General features: G+C 43.3%; 1 protein-coding gene across 1 annotated transcript in view; it reads right to left on the reverse strand.

The window, feature by feature from the left end:
* The window catches only part of LOC136611527 (uncharacterized), a 29,411-nt gene extending 21,402 nt beyond the window's left edge, over positions 1-8,009 (reverse strand). The window contains exons 1-2 of the mRNA XM_066591199.1: positions 7,914-8,009; positions 5,164-5,213 (exon numbers count right to left, since the gene is read on the reverse strand). Of these exons, the coding sequence (XP_066447296.1) occupies positions 5,164-5,213; positions 7,914-7,962 (99 nt within the window). The 5' untranslated portion in view covers positions 7,963-8,009. The remainder of the gene's footprint in view (positions 1-5,163; positions 5,214-7,913) is intronic.
* Between the last annotated feature and the right edge of the window lie 14,840 nt (positions 8,010-22,849).

A 22,849-nucleotide genomic window follows, 5' to 3' on the forward strand; every position in this document is an offset into this window, starting at 1 on the left:
ATCTTCAGCAGGTGAGTATGAAGACGCCGGACCGCCGGGATTCAGGTAAGCACTCTCTCTGGTTTGTTTTTTTAACCCCTGCATCGGGGTTGTCTCGCGCCGAACGGGGGGGGGGGGGGGGGGTTAAAAAACAAAAAAGCCCGTTTCGGCGCGGGACAACCCCTTTAATGACCAGGCCACATCTAGGAACTCTGGTATGTCTCACTTTAACACAGAATTTGTGTATTTTTATTAAAAGTACAAAAATTGTGGACAAATTAAAAAACAATTGTCATTTTTCCATATTTGCAACTGCAGTATGTCAAATCTGTGCAAGCATATTGTACACATTTTGAGGACATATGTATTTCCTTTTGTTTACTTTATTCTAGAAGCACATTTGAAAACCTTTTTTGTTTTTTAAGCAATTTAGGAGATGTGCAAATTAATTATTTTGAGTAATATTTTGTTTTCCTACACCAAGCCAAGATTGCAAAGGATCATATGTGTCAGAATTAGAGATGAGCGAGCATGCTCGGTAAGGTCACTCGTATGAGAGTGCTCAGGTAGGCAGCGGGGGGGGGGGGGGGGAAGAGTGAGAGAGATCTCACTCTCACCAGCCCCCCGAGCACACTCGGACGAGAAGGCAGTTACTCGGGATGAGCGAGGCTGATGAGCGAGTAACTGACCTTACCGGGCGTGCTCGCTCATCTCTAGTCAGAATGATAGATGCCCCCACAAATGACCCCATTTTAAAAATTGAATCCGTATATGTATTCGTTGATAGGTGTCATGAGTATTTTGACCGAGCTATTAATTTTTGGGGAGTAAATGCAAATCAGAGGAGAAAAATATTTGTAAATATGTCATTTTAAGGACTTTTTTTTTGCATAATGCATGTGAAAACGAGAATGCACATCCCAGAATTTATTTGTCCTGTGTACAGAAATATCCCCCTTGTGAACGTAATCTTATGTCTCTATGCACAAAGGGGCCCAAAAGAAAAGGAATATCCAGTGGCTTTCAGAACATAAATTTCGCCTTAAAAGTGTTTCAGGCACCACTGAATACTTGTAGAGCCCATGAGCTGCCAAAGCAATAGAAAACCTCACAAATGATCCCATTTTGAAAACCAGCCCCCATGATGAATTTATCTAGGGGTGTACTGTGTATCTTGGCCTCATAATTTTTGAATGAATGTAAGCAAAACGGAAGAAAAAAAGTGTGATTTTCATTTTTTTTGCCAATTTTGTCATTGTAACGACAGCTTTTATTGTACAACACACCTATGAATGAGGACTTACACCCTAAGGCCACCTGCACACAGCAGAGATGGATTCCGCATGTTTATTTTTTATTCTTTTGTTGCTGCGGGTCAAAGGTTCTAAAATCTTTAGTTAGGTTTATTGGTCTCTGTAGGACATTTCTAGGTAGCCTAGGTTATTGGATCAAGACCACCGTGGGGTCCTGCTATAGACATTGCTCTATTTCAGTTAGTTGCTACTGAATTATTCTCCCAGGTAGTACTAAACAGGGTTAGGACCTGATCTAGTTACCATAGACAGATGCACACCTACAGAAGTTTTATGCATTGTCATTCTTCATTAGCACTCCCGTCTGCAGTTCAGAACTGGTGACAAACTGACTGCAGATAGCTGATCGGATCGGATCTAGTCAATATAGACAGATTTACACCTATATGAGGTTTGGTCACAAACTGACTATGAAGAACGGATTATAGTAAGGTTCCTAATGAGTGGAGCAGTCAATAGACATGCATTAAACCAAATGCTTCCGGCGACCAACGGTAGCCAGGAGCCTGGAGCAGTGACCGGTGGCCTTGTTGAGCGGTCCCCAGTTACATGGTAAAAAGGTAGCGATCTACCTTTAGGCCAGTCTCACATGACCGTATAGAAATTGCAGATTCTGCATGCGTTTGATCAGCGGTAATGCATTGGATTGCACAATTCCGCTCACATTAGCAGATCGGAATTACATAATCTACTCGCAGAAAGCAGAACATAATATGTTCTATTTAACCGCGGATGTCCGTGACATAGAGCCCATTGTGCTCCATGGTCGTCGATATACCTGCAGAGCATGCACAACTACATTGTGTACGGGCTGCAGGTACCCACATCATCGCTAAGTCGCAGTGCAAGAAATGTAAACAAATATCGGTGTATAGCGGGTGAACGTCTGTGTGAGTACGCAGTTATGCGCAGTACACGGCCGTACGCAGGGCCATGGCCGGGCTCACTTTTCACACCCCATCCCTGCTGCTGAGGTAACCCCCTCCCCACCAAAAGTAGCGGAGGTAGGATACCCAGTTTTATTGCCCCATGTGCCCATCCCCAACCAGCCTCTGTAATTTCCCCTGTCTTCAGACATACCACACAGTTTACATCATTCCTTTTATATACAGTTTAGGGAATGACAAAAAATGGGGATGGGGGGGATCATTTTAGGGAGTAAATTTTTTTTTCTGCACGAGTGTGCAATGGGGCTTAGATTTTAACCAGTTGTGCCCTGAAATCCAATGGGTGTTCCCTCCATTATACACGTAGCCATGTGTCCTTTTAGTAGACTAGGGCCACAATGCATATGTTTCTCAACACGAGACACACAGGAGTATCACTTTTGGGGTGAAAGTCTTCATTCATATGCGTGCTGTACAAAAATGACACAATTGCCAAAAAAAATAAAAGTTTTAATTTTTCACTCTGCTTTTCTTAGTTTCATTAAAAAACTGTGAGGTCAAAATACTGTGGGGTCATTTGTGGGGGTTCTCCATTGCTTCGGCCGCTCAATGGCTCTACAAGTGGGCAATGGGGCCTGGAATTTATTCAGTTGTGCCCTGAAATCTAACAGGTGTTCCCTCTATTATAGGCTTAGCCATGTGTCCTGTAGGCAGAATAGGACCACATTGAGTATGTTTCTGAACAGTGGACAAACAGGGGTATCCGTTTTGAGGTACAGGTCTTCATTTATAGGTGTGCTGTACAAAGAAAACTGTTTTAAAATTGACACAATTGCCTAAAAAATGAAAATTTTAATTATTTCCTTATAAGATTGATTCAAAAACTGTGGGGTGAAAATACGCAGTAGACCCCTAGATGAATTTATTACGGGGTATAGTTTTCAAAATGAGGTCATTTGTGGGGATTCCTTATCGTTTTGGCAACTCAATGGCTCTTCATGTGGACAATGGTGCCTGAAACACCTTCAAGTAAAATCTCTGTTCTGAAAGCCACTGGCTGCTCCTTATATTTTGGGCCCTGTTGTGCATACAGACATAAAATTAGGCCAAAATAGGTATGTTTCTGACTACAGGACAAACAGGGGTATCCATTTTGGGGTACAAGTCTTCATTCATATGTGTGCTGTACAAAAAAAATGTTTTTAAAATTACACAATTGCCTAAAAAATTAAAATCGTAATTTTTTCCTTCTGCTTTGCTTAGGTTCATTCAAAAATATGGGGTCAAAATTTGCAGTACACCCCTAGATGAATTCATTAAGGGGTCTAATTTCAAAATGAGGTCATTTGTGGGGGTTCTATATCTTTTTGGCCGCTCAAGGGCTCTACATGTGGGCAATGGGGCCTGAAACACCTTCAAGTAAAATCTCTGTTCTGAAATGTCTGAATCACTTGGATATGCAAAACCTTTACAGAGTTATTCTATATTAAAGTGACACATGTCAGATTTCCAAAATTTGGTCTGGTCATTAAGGCGCAAACAGGCTTGGTCACTATGGGGTTAATTTTAGTTAGTTTTCTTTGTATGTAAAGAAAATAAAATGCAATTATCCACATGAAATAGCGTAATACTTCCTAAACAACGTTATAACCCACTAAAAGTGAAACGTGAAAAAAAATGTTGCATAAATGATGAGTGACAACTTTAACTATGAGTGATGAGTGTAAATAGTAGCTGTTCAGTACTGAATAGCCACTATGTTAACTAAATAGAGAGGGGCGTGGGAGCCTGAGGAGAGAAATCCCCTGCAGCTGCCCCGCTGTGAGCCAGCGACACTAGCCCCCCTGCAGCAGTACAGGGCAAGTCTGTGCGGGGACGAGTATTGGGCATTGTTTGCCCGACATTCGTCCCATCTAAATGGGGCTTTAGCGGCCACCGTAAAAGGTGCAGCTCAGGGGGAACCAAGGAAATGGTGACCATAATATAATACATTTCCACTTGTCTTTCAGTCGGGTGTTTTGTTGTTGGGGAGCCTCAAATACACCGAACTTCATGCAGACAGAACTGACTCAGCTTACAGATCCCCTTAGCCTTATTGACTGGGACAATGTCCTCAGAATAAGGATGTAGTGATGAGTAAATCACTAGAACAGTTTAGGAAGGGCCTGGATGTCTTCTTGAGTGCCACAATATCACATATTTATTCTGACTGACAGATTTGTGCTGAACAAAACATTTTTTTGCTTTCCTCTGAACCAATATTGCAGGCTACTAGCAAATAGATCTTCTGAAATGTCTTGCTTCCTGGGTGCTCACATGGTGCTTACGTCATGCATGTACTGTGCATAGTGCGTGTCTACATGTTTAATGAATTTAGTTATTAACATAACATTGAACGTGTCTATTTATTTTATAGTAACCTCATATAATATACATATCATTCATTCCAACCGCATCTCATCTTGTGCAATTCTCAATGCAACGATGACTGGTCACTCAACCACATATATTGCCTGTATTTCTATCTATCTATCTGTGTTTTTTTTATACACTACCACCTGATTCTCACTCAACAACTCTCTACAATCCATTTATCCTTACAAAGCTGCAGCAGCACCACACTAATCATTATCTTTATTGCACATCTATCTAGAGAATGACCCACTCTTCTATTAGCACAATCCATAGAAGATGACTATTGCATCTGATTTGGAAAAGCTTGTGTGTTTTCATTAACACTTTGGTGTACACTATCTGTGGTGATAATTAGATAATAGTATCTTATTAGAGATGAGCGAGATCCCTCACTATCCCCCCCCCCCCCCCGCTATCCACCCCTCCCCCCCCCCCCCCCGCACCTGCTCGCACGAGAATGCAGTTACTCGAGAACAGCGATGCTCGCTGGAGTAACTGCATTATCCGAGCGTGCTCGCTCATCTCTATATCTTATGTAAGATAAAAAAGTATTAAAAAATTGCTCTTACTGTCAAAGTCTGAGTAGAACCAGTATCAGGGACTTGTTCTTTGCTGGTGCCTGTAAGGAATTAAAACAGGGGAGACATCATTGTAAGCATAATCAGAAACTTGTTATCCTTTGATGTTAAGAAACATTTGAGAGCCCAAGGACAATCATTGCCCCGTAGTCCATATCCAGCATATAAAGGGAACCAAAGGATACAAAAAAGCAATAAAGCAAACTTCCACTTCTCTTACATAACTTTGTAAAGTACTTATGATACAGTAATGTATACATCACTTGATGGAAAATAGCAAAGCTTACCAGCAATGGAGATACCATATAGTTCCAGGATGACCCAAGTCTCACTGATACGTTCTTTTCTCCTTCCATGTAAATCATCCTGCTCTACACTGAATCGGTTTGTCTTATGTATTGCAGTGTTTTAATATAGGATTCTGTCAGCATCTGTACATCATTCTGTTTTAAATAATATTGTTTATTAACCCCTTAATGACGCAGCCCTTTTTTTTTTTTCATTTTCGTTTTTTCCTTCCCACTTATGACAAATCGTAGCTCCTTTACTTAGCCATCGACGTCACTGTATGAGGGCTTGTTTTTTGCGGGACAAATTGTAGTTTTCAATGGTGATATTTAATGTACTGGAAAACATTTTGCCATTTTCAGTGCTTCTTTTTTCTACGGCACACAAAGTGCAACAAAAATGACATGATAACTTTATTCTATGGGTTAGTACGATTACTACGATACCAAACTTATATAGTTTGTTTTTGCCATATCGGTGGTCGTTAAGGGGTTAAAGTAGTCCTCCTATGTTATAAGACCTCTTTGGCTCAATCATCACATACTGTGGGCATGCATGCAGCATAGGTTCCACTTATTTACTATAGAATGTATCCATTGCATTTTGTTGCTATTGTAAATTGTGTTTTAGAGATTTTTCACCTCCCTGACTAACCCAACCATATCATGGCTTAAATCATTTTCAATATATCCTACACTGGTGCTCAGCTATCTAATAAAAGCTTAAGGCCCATTTAGACACAATGATTATCGCTCAATATTTGCTCAAAAGCTGTCTTTTGAGCGATAATCGTCGTGTCTAACTGCTCCGACATCATGCAGTTTTCTTTAAGCAGTTGCTGATCGTTGTCTTTCAGCATGCTGAAAGACAACGATTTGTCTTATCAGGGATTCACAGCGGGATACAGCTGATACTATTATTTCAGCTGTGTCCCACTCGCTGAACACAGACGTGGCATGAAGAACACAGCGGTCCAGCTGTGCTCTGCATAGCCCGCCTGGAGCGCTTGGCTGTATAACAGCTGGGTGCTCCGAGAAGAAAACAGCTGGATGCAGAAGTAGTCTTCTGCATCCACTGCTCGGAGCGCCAAGTGATCGCTCATCGGTTGAGTGATCACCTTGCACTGTAAAGGCACACAACAATTATCGCTCAAAAGACATCTTTTGAGCGATAATCCTTGTATCTAAACCAGGCTTTACTGTCTCCTCTATCATTCAGGATAGCAGGAAATGCTGATTCCAATCATTTAACTCATTCATTTCCTCAGTCAATATGAATGGGTTATGATCAAAGAATTCAAATAACCTAGAAAGGATCCTAGAGATGTCTTTCCAAAGCCTTTGTTAGGACATTAGATGTTGCATCAGCACAGCTTGCGTCATAATGTCTTTGAGCATTATGTTTTAGCATAAAGAAGTATGCCCATACATTCTAAGTGAGTTAAAAAGCAATGTCTTCATGGAACTTAAAAAAAACTTGTATTAAAAGGAATAAAAAAATTTAAAAAGTCATTCTAAGCATGAAAGAACATTTGTCACGCATATGCTGCATGAAAAACTGTTTATATCCACATGACCATAAAAACTGGGAGAAGTTAAAAAAGGTTATTTAAAGTGACCTCGAACCTCAAGCATTATGAAATATGATTATACACGAGGGCAAAATTGCATTTTTTTGTATCTGCCAAGCAAAAATAGTCTATAAATGACACAATGAGTTATTTACATCCCCAAATAGTGCATAAAAAGCTACAATGTCATCCTCTTAAAACAGAGTCATACATCAATGTCAATGAAAAAAATATACAGTTATGGTTGCTGAAACTCAGAGAGGCAAAATAAAATAAAGACTGCCATAAAGGCCCAAACAAGTCTTGGTGGCTACTAAGGTAATAATAACTATGGAATTAACACAAATCTTATAGGTACATTTACAGGTACAGTTAAATGACCTTGTATTATTATACGTCATGTTTTGTAATAGAAATTAAATCTTATTTTAACCATTGATGAGAATTTAAACTGACTGCATAGATGAGACAGATAGAAGATAGAAATAGTACATGGCATCACTGTATGTTTTTATCCAGTAGAACATAAAAATATAAGATACTGAAAAGAATTATAATCTTTCACTTATGATTTTTTTCATTAAACTGTTTTAATTATAATAACAATTTGTTGCATTTCATTTAATTTCTACCGTGACATTTTACAAACCTGCAGAGGCAAAGTTTTGGTTATGTTCAACCGTTTTTCCTTACTTGCATATGGGGACAACTTTTGACTGATGAGAGATAGGAGGTAATTTTCCTTACCCATAGAGCACCAAACACGGCAAAACTAATTTTTAAGTCGATATTTAAACAGAGATTTTCATATAAGCATCATGAAAATAATAAGACAATTAATTTACCTAATTAACCAATAAAATGCAATTAATGTAAAACTTACCAATGAAACTGGCAACACTCAGACAGAGGAAGATGACTGCAAGTTTCATGATGCAGGTGTAGTTAAGCTCTTAACTTCAAGAGAAAATAAGAGCTGGTTTTAAACCTTAGCGTTACGAGCGCCCTTTATATAGATCCAAGATGATGCTTGAGGGCAATGCTGTCATCTTTCCTTATTTGCTGATTGGCACAGTAGTAAATGTTGTCATTATGCCAAAACTTTATAACTAGGATGTGCTTACTGTCTATATTTATCAAAAAGATGTATTTTCTTCTAAACATTCTATATTCACTTTGGGTCCCATTGTACCTGCAGTGATTAAATGCGCAGGATTCTAAATTGATTATATTTTTAAGTTCTAAAGTTTTTAAAATAGGAAGATGTTTTAAATGTAATAATTATTTAGTAATAATTACACCAATAATAGAAAAAATACAAAACAGAGAGAGTAAAAAATATATTTTTTATTAGCCAGGTTTAGTTTGAAGCTCCAGGGCCCCAGTACAAAGTCTGTCATGGCACCCCCACCTACCATGTTCCATTTATAATAGCAATTTTCTCTTTTAACCTTTGCCATTTCTATGCAGTTTATAGCTGTGTGCCTGGTTTCCTATTCTGTATTAACTATAAATACATTGTTGGCTTAATTAATTTCATCCCAATTACAAATTCATGTACAAATTCTTTTTAGAGCAAATCACAAGTCAAAAATCAAAACATGACAGGGGCAATATTCCTACCAGCTTCTTATTAAATTGGATGTTCACTTTGGACAATTCCTGTCTCTGAGAGGTCCCTTGACAATGAGCTTATCTAAGAATGTTCTGTCTCTGGAAAACTCCAGCAATCATCTATAATCTGTGCAGGAACCTGACAGCAAGAGTTCAGTTTCCAAGCAGATCATGTGCGGGGGCAATGGAGCATAACTCAGTCCCCAATAAAATCAGTGGGTCTCCTGAAGTAGTCCTCTTGAATGGGGAACTCCACTCTAACTCATAAATCCCTATAAAGTATTTAAATGTGTTTTCAAAATGAGATACCCTTGGTAACTTGTCATTAGAGTTCAGCAGCTCAGCCTGCTCCATGTGTGATGGATGCAAGGTAATACCTGCTTTCAATGGCCAGAATTAGACGAAACTCTGCTTCCATCCACCTAATGCCTCAGTTGCTTTGGCCAACAGCTACTGTGGCATCTGAGTGGTTAGAGAGTAGGAGTGGGCTTCCTCTTGTCATGGACAACATGGGAGACCAGAATGACTAGATGGGACAAAGAGGCAGGATACATATCTGGGAAACCAAAAAGGAGGGTCAAGATATATCCCTGATCTAAAAAAAACTAAACCTGCCTAACCACTGGTGGCACCCACTTTAAAAAGGGCAACCTGGCAACAAGAATCTTGGGCTTCCTGAAACATGACTAGATGGTGTAAGCGCTAAAGAAGAGCACCCAAAGGATCCCCAATGGAATAGTAATAAATGGGAATAAATGGAGCGAGAATACATGGAAGGAGCAGAATAGAACAACAGGATAGCAATACAAACTGACACTGAATCCACACAGCACCAAACACTGACCAGAACAACTCCCTATCTGCATTACACAGAACCAGGATAGCTTGTAGTATAACTGGCACCTGTGTAACTCCACCAAAACATCCCAGCCAGCCTATTAGACAACCACAGAGCACAATGTTTTATACATACTGAATCTGCATCTGCGCTACCAGGCACATCACATGGTCTGTGGCTGATGCTCTGATGTCACATCAGGTCCAGATCGAATCCTGGACAATGTCTGTGGAACCATAACACCGATGTTTGCTGATCGGACCACTGCTGTACTACTGCAGGGTATCAAAACACTGCGCAAAATAATCCAATTGCAGGAATACAGCTTATTGTGGAAAAAACTTGCTTTTTATTTTCTTTATGGTGCTTGAATAATAAAATAAAAAAGTTATGGCTTTTGATAAATGGAGAAGAAAAATTGTTGTGTCCTTAAGCCCCAAATAGGCCATGTCATTAAGGGGTTAATGGTGTATACTGTGTTGGATAATAATTAGCATGATAATTATTAGAATGTTTTAATAGCTTGGATATTTAAAGGGGTTGTCTCGCGAAAGCAAGTGGGGTTAAGTACTTCTGTATGGCCATATTAATGCACTTTGTAATATACATCGTGCATTAAGTATGAGCCATACAGAAGTTATTCACTTACCTGCTCCGTTGCTGGCGTCCCCGTCTCCATGGCTCCGTCTAATTTTGGTGTCTTCTTGCGTTTTTAAACGCGCTTGCGCAGATGGGTCTTCTCCCTTCGGCTCCGCTCGGCAGCAGCGGTGTTTTGGCTCCTCCCCCTTGTACGCGTTATCGCGTAGCTCCGCCCCCGTCACATGTGCCGATTCCAGCCTCCTGATTGGCTGGAATCGGCACATGTGACGGGGCGGAGCTACGCAATGACGCGTATAAGGGGGCGGAGCCAAAACGCAGCTGCTGCCGAGCGGAGCCGAAGGGAGAAGACCCATCTGCGCAAGCGCGTTTAAAAACGCAAGAAGACACCAAAATTAGACGGAGCCATGGAGACGGGGACGCCAGCAACGGAGCAGGTAAGTGAATAACTTCTGTATGGCTCATACTTAATGCACGATGTATATTACAAAGTGCATTAATATGGCCATACAGAAGTACTTAACCCCACTTGCTTTCGCGAGACAACCCCTTTAAATATCCAAGCTATTAAAACATTCTAATAATTATCATGCTAATTATTATCCAACACAGTATACACCATTAACCCCTTAATGACATGGCCTATTTTGGGCTTAAGGACACAACAATTTTTCTTCTCCATTTATCAAAAGCCATAACTTTTTTATTTTTCTGTCGACGCGGCCGTATAAGGGCTTGTTTTTTGTGTGGCGAACTGTAGTTTTTATCGGCGTCCTTTTTGGGTACATTGACTATATTTAAAACGTTTATTTTTTTTTATGATAGCAAGGAGAGAAAATGCATCAATTCATAGATTTATTTATTTATTTATTTTTTTATGCTGCGTTAATCATGCAGCATAAATGACACAATCCTTTTTTTCTGCGGGCCGGTACGGTTACAACGATACCAAAATTCTTACTTTTTTTAGGTTTTTCCACTTTTCTGCAATAAAAACCCTTTTTTTGGAAATCCTTTTTTTTTCTAAATCGCTGCATTCAAAGTCCTGTAACTTTTTTATTTTTTGATGTACGGAGCTCTTAGCGCTTATACAGCGATCTCAGGCACTGGCAACCAAGGACGCCGTCCTGTTGCCATGGCGAAAGGCCGGGCTTACGCGATGACATCGCGGGAGCCGGTCGAAAACACAGAGGGAGTTCGCTCCCTCTGTGAACTCTTTTTCTGCCGCGATCTACTTACTGTTGCAGCGGGATGCCGGCTGTGACTGACAGCCGGCTCCTGCTGCGGGATAGCACGGTATCATATGTGATCTCGCGCTATCCCCAGGACGTAAGTTTACGCCCTGTTGCGGGAAGTACCCCGCTCCCAGGACGTAAACTTACGCCCTGAAGCGGGAATGGGTTAAAAAGCACAATGTCAAAAATGCTGTTATTTGATCACTTTACTGCCCAAAAAAGGGGAATAAAAAGTGATTTAAAAGTTATATGTACTCTAACGGGCAACAACAGAAACTATGTATAACTCACCCTGGGAAAAAACAAGGCCACACAAAGCTATTTTGATTAAAACATAGAACATTTATGGTTGTCAAAATAGGGTGTGAAAGCTGTCTGTGAGAAAAGGGCCATGTAGAGCAGTCTGTGAAAGAGAAGGGTCATAGGTAAGAGTACTAGAGGGAGAGGTGAGGCATTGTCTATGAAGAGAAGTCTGGAAGGGAGAGGGTGTCCAGGGGAGCAGTCCTCTGGGTGAGAAGGGGCAGTAGTAGGGGCTTCTCTAAAATGGATATTATCCTTATCCATCAAGAGGGTTAGTTGTCTTTGTAACTACTACAATATTACTGCCCAGAGCAATCAAATCTTACAGTTTTGCTGAACCAATCTCAGGTCACCATAGAACCTTGCTGTGATCTGAGTTTTCTTTATTTGAACTGCAGAAGGTCCAATTTTTCTGCAAGAAATAGAAAAAAACTAATTTAGTTAAGAAGATAAAATTAGTTACCATATTTTTCAGACTATAAAATGCACTTTATGGTAATAACAGAATCTTGCCAGAAAGTCTCTGCATGTTTTAGTCAAAAGTCATAAAAAACCCGGCTGCGCCAGACCTCCCTGACCACTTAATGATCTGGCAGGAAGCTTATAATGTGCTCTTCCTGATCAAATAGCTGCCTGCCAGAATGTTTGCCTGATTATTCAGGCCACTGGAAGCTGGAATAACCACAAGCTCCCACCAGCATTCACTGCTAAAAAAAAAAAAGATTAAATACCCGTAGTAATAGTATTTTTCATTGGCCAAAGGTTTAATTTGAAGCTCCTGGGTCCGAGGGCAAAGTCTGTAATGTCATTCTTCACTTACCATGTATTTATAATACTGATCTCTTGTGACCTTCGCTATCTCAGTGCAATATATAGTTATGTACCTGTTTCATTATAATTGCTATTATTCCTAATCTATATTAACTATAAACACAATATTGGCATCATTATTTGTGAAGAATGACAGTAACAGGGCTAAGATCCTGGGGGACTTCCAGATGGACCGACAGGTATTGGCCGATCAACCAGACTTTGCAGTAATTAGCAAGGAGCAGAAGACAGCAGTAGCAATAGATGTAGCTATAGTAAGTGACAGCAACAACAGGAAGAAGTATGAGAAGTTGAAGAAGTACAAAGGTCTGAAATAAGTAAAGTGATGTGGAAAGTGAAAGCCAATTTAGTCCCAGTGGTGGTAGGAGTTCTTTAAGGCTGTAACTCCTAAGCTGGGGAATTAACCAGCAAATCCCAGGAACCACATCCAAGTACACTATCCAGCAGAGTGTAATACTATGAACAGCCAAAATTCTGCACAGAACCCTCAAACTCCCTGTCCCGCATACAAGTCTCCACTGCTGAGCTCCACCCCATTCTGACATCATTATAGGACCTGAGGCAGTTACCATCAACATATTGAGGCAAGTCTTCACTTCTTCTGTCAACAATACCTTCTTTTCTTCCTGCCAGCTGCCAATACCTGAGGAAAAATGCTCATTTTCGCATCGTATAGACACCCCTGCATATTGCACAATTCTAGTACATGCTAACCTCTTGCACAGGTATCTGGCGAGGTCATTAATCTTTTTGATTGTATAGAAACACCGGAGCTGATCCCGGAGGGCATTAAATAAAAGCAAACATTATGGGGTTAACAGGGAATGAAGGAGTGAATTAGTACAGGGAATGCTGGGAGCAGAGGGGGAAAAAGTGGGGGAATTAGTCAGTGGAAAGAACGAGAAAAAGAGAGGAGGAGCCAGACCGGGAGCAGAAGAAAAAACAAGAAGACCAGAGTTGGAAAGAAGAGTGAAAAGAGAAATTAAAGACTGTGGACAGAAGAGGGAAGAAAAAATGCACAGCTGCAAGAGAAGTCCCAGGACTGAAAGCCGGTGTCTGCGGTGTGGCAATAGAAGTTCAGGAAGACAGAAGGAAGAGCCTGAAGAGGATGGCGGTTACTGACCCAAGATGGAGGCAGTCTTGGCAAGGATCCAGGTGGCAGCGGAGGAACATGGTCTGGAGTGGCTGCAGAGAATGTCAGGAGATGTGTTGGAAGTGGTGGAGGCAGTGCCCACAGCAGGAGCGGTGAGAGAGAGGAGGGCAAGTGTGCCGGCGTGGCAAAGATCCGAGCACGTGCCTTCACGCAGGCACCGCATCAAGAGTCCATCTCAGGCCCCCATTTAGGCACTCTCCTACAAGTCCAACGAGCGGGGCGGTAGGCCTGGGAGAAATTCCACCTGGCGTTGTAGCACTGCGTCTGGTACTAAGCCCCGTGCTGCCAGGGGGGCAGGGCCTAGCACCAGACAGTCAACAGAGAGAAGAGATGGTGTGGGGAGTGGCCCCCTGGGAGTTCCAGGGGTAAAGAGGCCCCCCTGCCGGGTCCCTGATCATAATAATCGATATGTAAATATTTTATATATATACATCTGACATATATTTATTAATATTATTATTATCATAAGAGCTCTGACCTCAATATATTAAGTATTAGCTATCTTTTAGCGTCCACACAAACGATTTGAGATATACATAAGAATATAACATCATTATGAATAGAGTTTTTTATTGATAAAGCATCAAGCGTTTAATTTAAAAAGTTATTGTCTATTTATTAGCCCTCTATATGAAGAGCGTGTAGTGCCACTATAACTTATGTGACGTGCCGCTCTGACGTCCCTTGGAGCGCAGCGCTGCGTTCCATATTCACTTCAGCGAGACGTGACCTTTGGAGCGCAGCGCTGCGTTCCATATTTACTTCAGCGAGACGTGACTTCGTATCTCGAGCCACGTCATCACGTTTGTTGCCGTCAGTTAGACAGGTGCTGGGTTCAATGGAACGCACCGCCACGCTCAGGGAGGCGTGGCTTCAAGATACAGGGGATGTCCCCGATGTTGGCTACATACGCCGCATCCGGGGCGCCGTACAGCGCACGATGACGGTTAACACGTCATCCGCTCCCGCCCCAGACAACACCACGCATCGCCACTCACTCATGATCAAGGAGGTTTGGTAATAGGTAGGTAATTTATTTCGTTCTATTTATACCACTGTTTATGGATGTATTTGTATGCTTGAGAAAGGCGTGTATTACGCCGAAACGCGTTGCATAGGATCCCGCAAGTATTTTTATACGATTGTATGAGGTTGAGACCTCACTCTTTTATGTGTATGAAATAAAAATCTGTTTTTGTCTCTATCCAAATATTGGCTATTGAGACATTCAATATTGTTTTTTTATATATGAAAGTAGCGCAGGTCCACAGCTTTTTCTTGTAGTTCTGTTTTATTTTTATCCGACCTCTGATGAGGCACGGAGTTTTTGTGACCTGCAGCTCTCCAGTAATTTGGATATTTGTGTCATTGGATTCTGTTACTTCCTGGATAAAGTAATCGCTATAAGCATACCAGGATGTTGGGTGCGGGCATAATCACCTCGGGGTGATATGCCCTGCACCAGGTGAGTGATCACACGTCTATCATTGGTAGCCTATATATAAAGTGTCTGGCGCCCTCCGTGACCCCTATTTCTTAGGAAGACAGAAGGAAGAGCCTGAAGAGGATGGCGGTTACTGACCCAAGATGGAGGCAGTCTTGGCAAGGATCCAGGTGGCAGCGGAGGAACATGGTCTGGAGTGGCTGCAGAGAATGTCAGGAGATGTGTTGGAAGTGGTGGAGGCAGTGCCCACAGCAGGAGCAGTGAGAGAGAGGAGGGCAAGTGTGCCGGCGTGGCAAAGATCCGAGCACGTGCCTTCACGCAGGCACCGCATCAAGAGTCCATCTCAGGCCCCCATTTAGGCACTCTCCTACAAGTCCAACGAGCGGGGCGGCAGGCCTGGGAGAAATTCCACCTGGCGTTGTAGCACTGCGTCTGGTACTAAGCCCCGTGCTGCCAGGGGGGCAGGGCCTAGCACCAGACAGTCAACAGAGAAAAGAGATGGTGTGGGGAGTGGCCCCCTGGGAGTTCCAGGGGTAAAGAGGCCCCCCTGCCGGGTCCCTGATCAGGCAGGAGCTAGCAGCCACCGCACAGCGGGAGATAGCAGTGGAGGCAGGAGTGGAGGAGAGGTCGGCAGATGGCAGATAGCAGCTACAGTGGTGGCTAGGTTCTGGTCGCAGCCAGGGAGAAGCAGGTCAGCGCAGGGGAATGGTGGCGATGAGGACTGGATGGATCGTCTGGAAGACGGATCGGTGGCTGGTGGGCTTACAGCCCCTGCGCAGCCAGGTGAGATACAATCTATGTTTGCTATGTCTAATGTGCTTAGTCAGTTGGCGCCTGCAGGAGGTAGATTAGGGGGCACTTACAGGGGAGAGAAGGTGCTCACAGGTGTGTCAGGCATTGGAGGGGAGATGAAGAAGCTTGGCTGGAGGGACTGGGGTATAGCAGGCGGTGGGTGTCATCTACATCTGGCCCACCCCAGTGTCGGTTACGGCATTGAACCTGCTGGCTAGTGGGTGGTCTAGCAGGGAGAGCATCCCTGGTGGAAGCTCTTCCACCGGGGTGGGAGGTGCACCAATGGAGGGAGTTGCGGTAGCGGCCCACATGGAGAAGGATGGAGATGGGATCCACCTGGATGATAGCGCAAAGGGCAAGGTATATGTTTGCTTCAAGGGCTGTTGGGGGCTTATTTTATCTTGTGTCTTCTGTTCTAGGTATGAATTTTCAATAAAGAAAGAAGTTGTGTGAAGAAGCTGGCGGCTTATCGCTTTTCAAAAAGAATAACCACGGTTCATGTGCATCTACGTTCCATAGCGACGAGCCTACTTGCTCATTCGCTCATCATTTTATGCTTTAAGACTCCATCAAAAATTTGCAGCTATTCTGCCGTGGTTTCTGCAGTAGATCCACACAGTGATTTAGCTCTGCCCTGTCATAATCCTGGATATCGTGCCTCATGATACAGCAAATCTTCCGCTACCTTTGTTATAGAAGCACTCACTACACGGGTCCCAACAATTGATTGTGTTGGATTTCTGTCAGCTCTGCCATGATTTCCTCACAACTGCGCAAAATGCTGTCTTGAAGGCAAATGACACTTACCATGAGTTGGCGCTGTTATACGGATCATTGCATCATGCAACAACTACAGTATCGCCTACTAACACTGCTGTAGAACACATGTATGGATGTCAGACTATTAGGAAGTCCATAAGAATGGGGGGTCACTTAATGGGAGTTTGAAATAAAAAGAGGGATTGGAGCTTTAGGAAGCTAATTTACATATCCCATGTGCTTATTGGGAAGAGTCGCTGTGAGCGGGAAGATTGCTGAGTTTAGCCAACTCTAGCTGCTGGGAGGACATCGTCAGACCGTGCAACGTTAGCTGTACACTTAATAACTTCTTATACATTATATATCTTCAAGGTGGACACCAACTGACAACATGGGAGAGAAGAAGAGCCATATGGTGAGCAGCAACGTATGCTATATGTTTACAGACCTACCAGAGGAAAAGACAAACTTCACCTGCCAGAAATGCAAGCTTGTACCTCTGCTGGAGGAAAGGGTACAAAGTCCTCAAGAGTTGCTAAACTCGCTTTGCGCCACCTCCTGCCACCGGTGTCCTTTTAATCGGTGCAGATGGTATCCCACAGCGCTGGCCTCTTCTCCACCATGGAGATCAGGATCTCCATAGCGACTCCTCTTGACCTTTTTGGTAGGGAAAAAAAGCTGAACACCCACTCAAAATATCTTTTGTGGCTGCCATACAATTTCCAGAAGACTTTGTAGCATCCATACAGGTGGCTACACCATTACACTGGTTTTCACGTATGTCCTTTCATATTGCGTGCATATTTATGCATCCCAATTGACTTCTATGGGACCCTTTGGTGCGCAAATACTCAGGAAAATAGAGCATATTCAATTTTTTTAATGTGTGCACGCAGGGGCGTACCTAAAGGCTCAGGGGCCCGGGTGCAAAAGTTCAGCTCGCCCCCCCCCCCCCTCCTTCTCACCACATGCCCATACCTAAATCTGCAAAACGAATTTCCATACATGAATTAGCCCCATTAACGCGTTTCCTGCACTACATGAAAATTTGTTTGTAGCCCCTCAGGCCACTCTCCCACACACACACACCGCTTTTTATTGCGGTACACTGCTCCCATTGATTTGAATGTGATTACTCAGACGTGAGCTCGGAAGCAGTGATTTTCGAGAGCTAGCTGTCCTGTTTTTGTGTTTTCTAACGCACCTCCCCACCCATCACAATAACGGGGTGCATTAAAACTGCTTTACCATGCATTCAAAAATGCTGCTCAAAATTGAGGTGAAAAAAAAAGTTTGTATTGGTACCATTTTGGGGTACATACTTTTTTTTAATCACTTTTATTGCGTTTTTTTGGGAGGCAAAATGCTAAAAATTAGCATTTTGCCTCAGTTTTTTAGCGTTTTTTTTAACCCTTTTTGCCGTGCAGGATAAAAAGCATGTTTTATTTATTGTACATGTCTTTACGGACACGACGATACCAAATATGTCGGATTTTTTTTTATGCTAATATGAGAAAAAGCATAAAGGGGTTCAACATTTTTACATTTTTATTTTTTGCACATTATATTTTTTTACACCATCTATGTCCCTCTGAGGGACTTTGACTGTAGTACTGAAGATCGCTACGATAAGGCATGGCATGACTTCTCTCCTGCTATGCCTTATCTCTTATTACAGCGATCTTTAGGCAATGGCTATACAGGACGCCGGTATCTGACATCCTGTTGCCATGGCAACCAGTTGGGCTCTCTGCGATCGCGCCAGGCTGTTGCAGCCGACTCCCGCTGCGGGAGAGTGCAAGATCTGCTATGATCTTGCCCTATCCCTATGACGCAAGGGTGCGTCATTTTGTGGGAAGTACCCCGCTGTCAGGATGTGCCCTTATGTCATGGGGAGGGAAGGGGTTAAATAAGCAACTTGTCACGCAAAAGCAAATCCTCAAAACAAGCATGTCAACAAGAAAAAAAAAGTTCTGACCCAAGGAATGCGCAAAAATAAAGACTTAAAAATTGGTTGCTCATTAGTGCTTAAAACAGGCCAGTCATGAAGGAGTTAACGGCAGGCATTCACTGCTGGTCAATGAGGTTATAGATGGAGGGTTATTGCATGAACTCCATGTAAATCTCCTCACCTCTGTAACTCCACTAGTTTGTGAGACTCCCAGCAGACAGAGGGGTCCTCCTCCCGGGAGCCGGCAGCACATGGTTAACTACCTGAGTCGGGTGCCGGTGGGTGCTGTTGGTCAAGGACCTCTAATGATGTCACACTCATGTGGCCAGTCATGTGACCAGCATGTGGGAGGAGCCAATCAGGAGTTTACTAGAGCAAAGAAGGTTTCTGGAAGCAGATAGCAGCCTCTTGGTTCCCGGGACGTTCCACTGGTGGCTGCCGACACGCTGCTAGTGGAAGAGAAGTAACCCGGGAGGAGCCACAGCTGCAGTGTTCTCTGCCTGGGTATGTCAGCCTTGCCTCGCCCCCCCCTCTCCTCTCCAGCAGCCACACACCCCAACCGCACCAATCACGCGACTGCCAGTGTAATGCCAGTCGCACTGCTCCGCCTTCTACAGAATGCACAATTGTGCATTTTGAATATGGCGGGGCTTCTGGGCCCCCGCAGAGCGGCAACCCCTGCTTCACCTCATGATACGCTTATGTCTGCACATAATGCACGCAGAAAATGGTTAATGTGAACTAATCCATTGATATCAATGGGTCCCATTCTCTGCGTATTCTGTGCGTATATTTTGTGCACGCAATAACTCATTGAAAACCTTGTTTGTTTGTCTTTATGCCAAAAGAAAAGCTTTGCACCTATTTATGACTCTTGAACAGCATGCCTGTCAGGAAAATACTGAATATATGTTTTTTAGATTTTTTTTCAGCCAATTTGATTACAATTTTGAGTCTTTGAATGAAATATACTGAACCATCATTGTTCTGAAAAAAAAGGCAAGCAAATAGGTTTGTGTCTGATGCTCCATTTAGACTGAACAAGCTGTCGAACAAACAATGCCCGACATCGCATCGCAGTAATGCTTGCTCTCGGGCTGTCACACAGGAGCGAGTATCACTGAAAGCGCTGTTGACATGGAGGTGGAGTGGCCGGGGAGCGTTCTCACCCCGCACGCCTCCATTCACAGACAGTTGGTCATTACTGAATGACTGTTGCTTACACTAAATGGCGCATCATCTAGTACAGAAACTGAACAATTCTCATACAGTGCATTTACATGGGATGACTATGATTTTGAACAATTCTGAACGATAATCATCCCATGGTCTTTCACTGCGACAGAGGAATTTTAAGGACTAGAAATACCTTCAATGCGTAATTCCCTTCAAAACTTAGCTTTTAATAATAATATAAATTTAAAAATGGAAGACTCAATATGCAGAAACAATTGCATAAAACAATCACTACTCCCTTATCCGATCCGGGAGAAGAGAACCCAGATGTGGTGTTTGAACCAAGGGATTGTTCAAGAGTGGCATGAAAAGGGTACCAGTATGGATTCGGCCTCCCAGTGTGCCCTCAATAGAATCAATTCAGTCCAGTCAGATAATGGAATAGATTAGATTAGGTGAAGCACGACAACAGTGTCCCCACCTACTAGTCAGCACTGGATAGTTCACAGTGATGTTTTGATAGCTTTCAATACATTGCTCTTACAGAAGAAATTGGTTCATCAAGACTGGAGTCTATGAGGCTTTGTCTGCTGCTTTGTTATTTTGGTGTACCTCACCACAACTTTTCAATTGTTGCTACTTAGGCTGACCTTTCTTATTAGGCAGTAGCATAGGGATAGGGGTAGCACCACTTAACATTCAGGATTTTGCTCCACTTTTTAGTATTTGACTCTCTTGGTATCTAATGGCCAGGATAGAAATCACCAAGTCTATTTGTAGTGACCTAGTCCTTCATCTTGGACAGACCACCCTGGCTATTTATTGTGGATTCTTCCACCTGAGGGGACAGGCATACAATACAAGTGGGAATTTTTCCGCTTCATAGAGCCTCATCTAATCTAATCTATTCCATTATCTGACTGGACGGAATTCCAACAAATTTGAAAGAATTTTGAGTGGTAATTGTCCCATATAAAAGGCCCTGTTTGTTTGATCTCCATTTCAAACAGAGATATGTTAGCAGCTTTCTGTCTAGAAGCCTTTGGAATGCAGACATGTGGTCACCTGTATTACAATAAAATAAAAGGTCCCATTTTCTCGAGTCAAATTGGAAGCTTTGGAGCGGAATAAGGGCATGTCGTATCTGCCAAACCCCTAGAAGTGAGGAAAACCTTTGGTGACAGGATGAGGATGTGTCATGCCTATCGGTCTACTGAAGAACATACTCTGTTTTAGCACTGCTCGACTCCCCTAGTTGCTGGTTCAGATGAGTCAACTTCCCAGTTATGTTCCTGGTAACATGTCAACTGTAAACCTCTGAAGCGCCATTTACACAGGACGAAGTGTCAGGCAAATGATGCCTGACAGCATGTCCTAGTGATGCTCGCTCCTGTGCTGTTACACAGGAGTGAATATCACAGGGATCGCTTACAACATGGCCAGCGGGCCATAGAGCGTTCTCGCCCACCTGCCTCCATTCACTGTAAGCATACAGTTGTTCAGAAGTGAATGATCTCTATTTACACTGAGTGGCTAGTAGAGATGATCGAACATGTTCGGCCCCGCCCCTTTTCGCCCGAACACCGAACTTTGCGAGTACTTCCGTGTTCGGGCGAAAAATGTTCGGCGGTCGCCGTGGCAGCGCGGGGGGGTGCGGCGGGGAGTGGGGGGGAGAGGGAGAGAGAGAGGGCTCCCCCCTGTTCCCCGCTGCTGCCGCCCGCGCTGCCACGGCGACCCCCGCCCCCCGGCAGCCCCCGAACATTTACGCCCGAACACTGAAGTGTTCGGGAAAGCCGGTGTCCGGGTGCGTAAGTGTCCGTAACGGACACGTTCGATCATCTCTAGTGGCTAGTCATTCAGTTTTCTCCATGCAGAAACCAAATGACTGAACAGTTCTCATTCAGTCACTGCATGCATTTACATGGGGTGACTATCGTTCAAATTCCCATGAGAGTCCTGGAATTTAACAACTCAGAACGATAATCGTGCCATAAAAATGGGCAATAAGCTAATCATGTGACATTATAAGATGTAACCCTCATACTTAGCTAACAATCTAATTTGCATTTTGTATACTTTGTGATGTGATGTTTGCAACCTTTATCCTTTGTATATAGATATAATAAATTACAAAAGGATAATTATTCCCCACAATGCTCAATTATCACTTCATTTGAATAAATTATCATTGTTAAACTTTCCATATTGTCGTACTCTCTTTAGGCTGCATTCAGACGAACGTATATCGGCTCGGTTTTCACGCCGAGCCGATATACGTTGTCCTCGTGTGCAGGGGGGGGGGGGAGGATGGAAGAGCCAGGAGCAGGAACTGAGCTCCCGCCCCCTCTCTGCCTCCTCTCGTTCTGAGAATTAGCCCCGCCCCCACCCCGCCTCTCCCCATTGCAAATAGTGCAGAGGGGCGGAGAGGAGGCACAGAGGGGGTGGGAGCTCAGTTCCTGCTCCTGGCTCTTCCATCCTCCCCCGCCCCCCCCCCCCCCCCCCCCTGCACACGAGGACAGCATATATCGGCTCGGCGTGAAAACCGAGCCGATATACGTTCGTCTGAATGCAGCCTTAAAGTGCAATCTGAACTTTTCAGTCTTGCTCTTTGCAGCAATACACTGCCTGAAAGGGGTCTTCCGGGACAATAATAGAATTAAAATAACATTGAATACTGACATATCCCGGTAGCTCCTCACCCAGCACTGCAACCCCAATGCCCACATTATAGAACCCAGAAGAAACGGCAGCAGGCTTCAGTGGTGATTCTTTCATCGCTGCTGAAGCCTATGAGTGGGGGAAGCTGAACAGACCCTTAGGTCTTCTTCACATGGGTGTGTTTCAGTCACATTATGTGGAGGTGACAATCTTGGTCACATAACAGAATGAAGCAAAATCATTGATTTCAATGGATTTGTTTTCATTAGCAATATCCTCATCCATTAATACTATGGGCAAGACGAATCTTTTCTCACCCAATCTTTCCCACACACTGTCGTGTACACTAGCACTGTGTTTAAAAAGTTCAAGAACGGAACACTCCTCCCCCCTCATTCATGTGCAGCTATGCTCCATAGCTGTGCTTTCGCCCTTAGGGCTCAGTCAGATAAGCAGGTTTTTCTGCGCAGC

The sequence above is a fragment of the Eleutherodactylus coqui genome, chromosome 2 (assembly GCF_035609145.1).
Source record: "Eleutherodactylus coqui strain aEleCoq1 chromosome 2, aEleCoq1.hap1, whole genome shotgun sequence".
Lineage (NCBI taxonomy): Eukaryota > Metazoa > Chordata > Amphibia > Anura > Eleutherodactylidae > Eleutherodactylus > Eleutherodactylus coqui.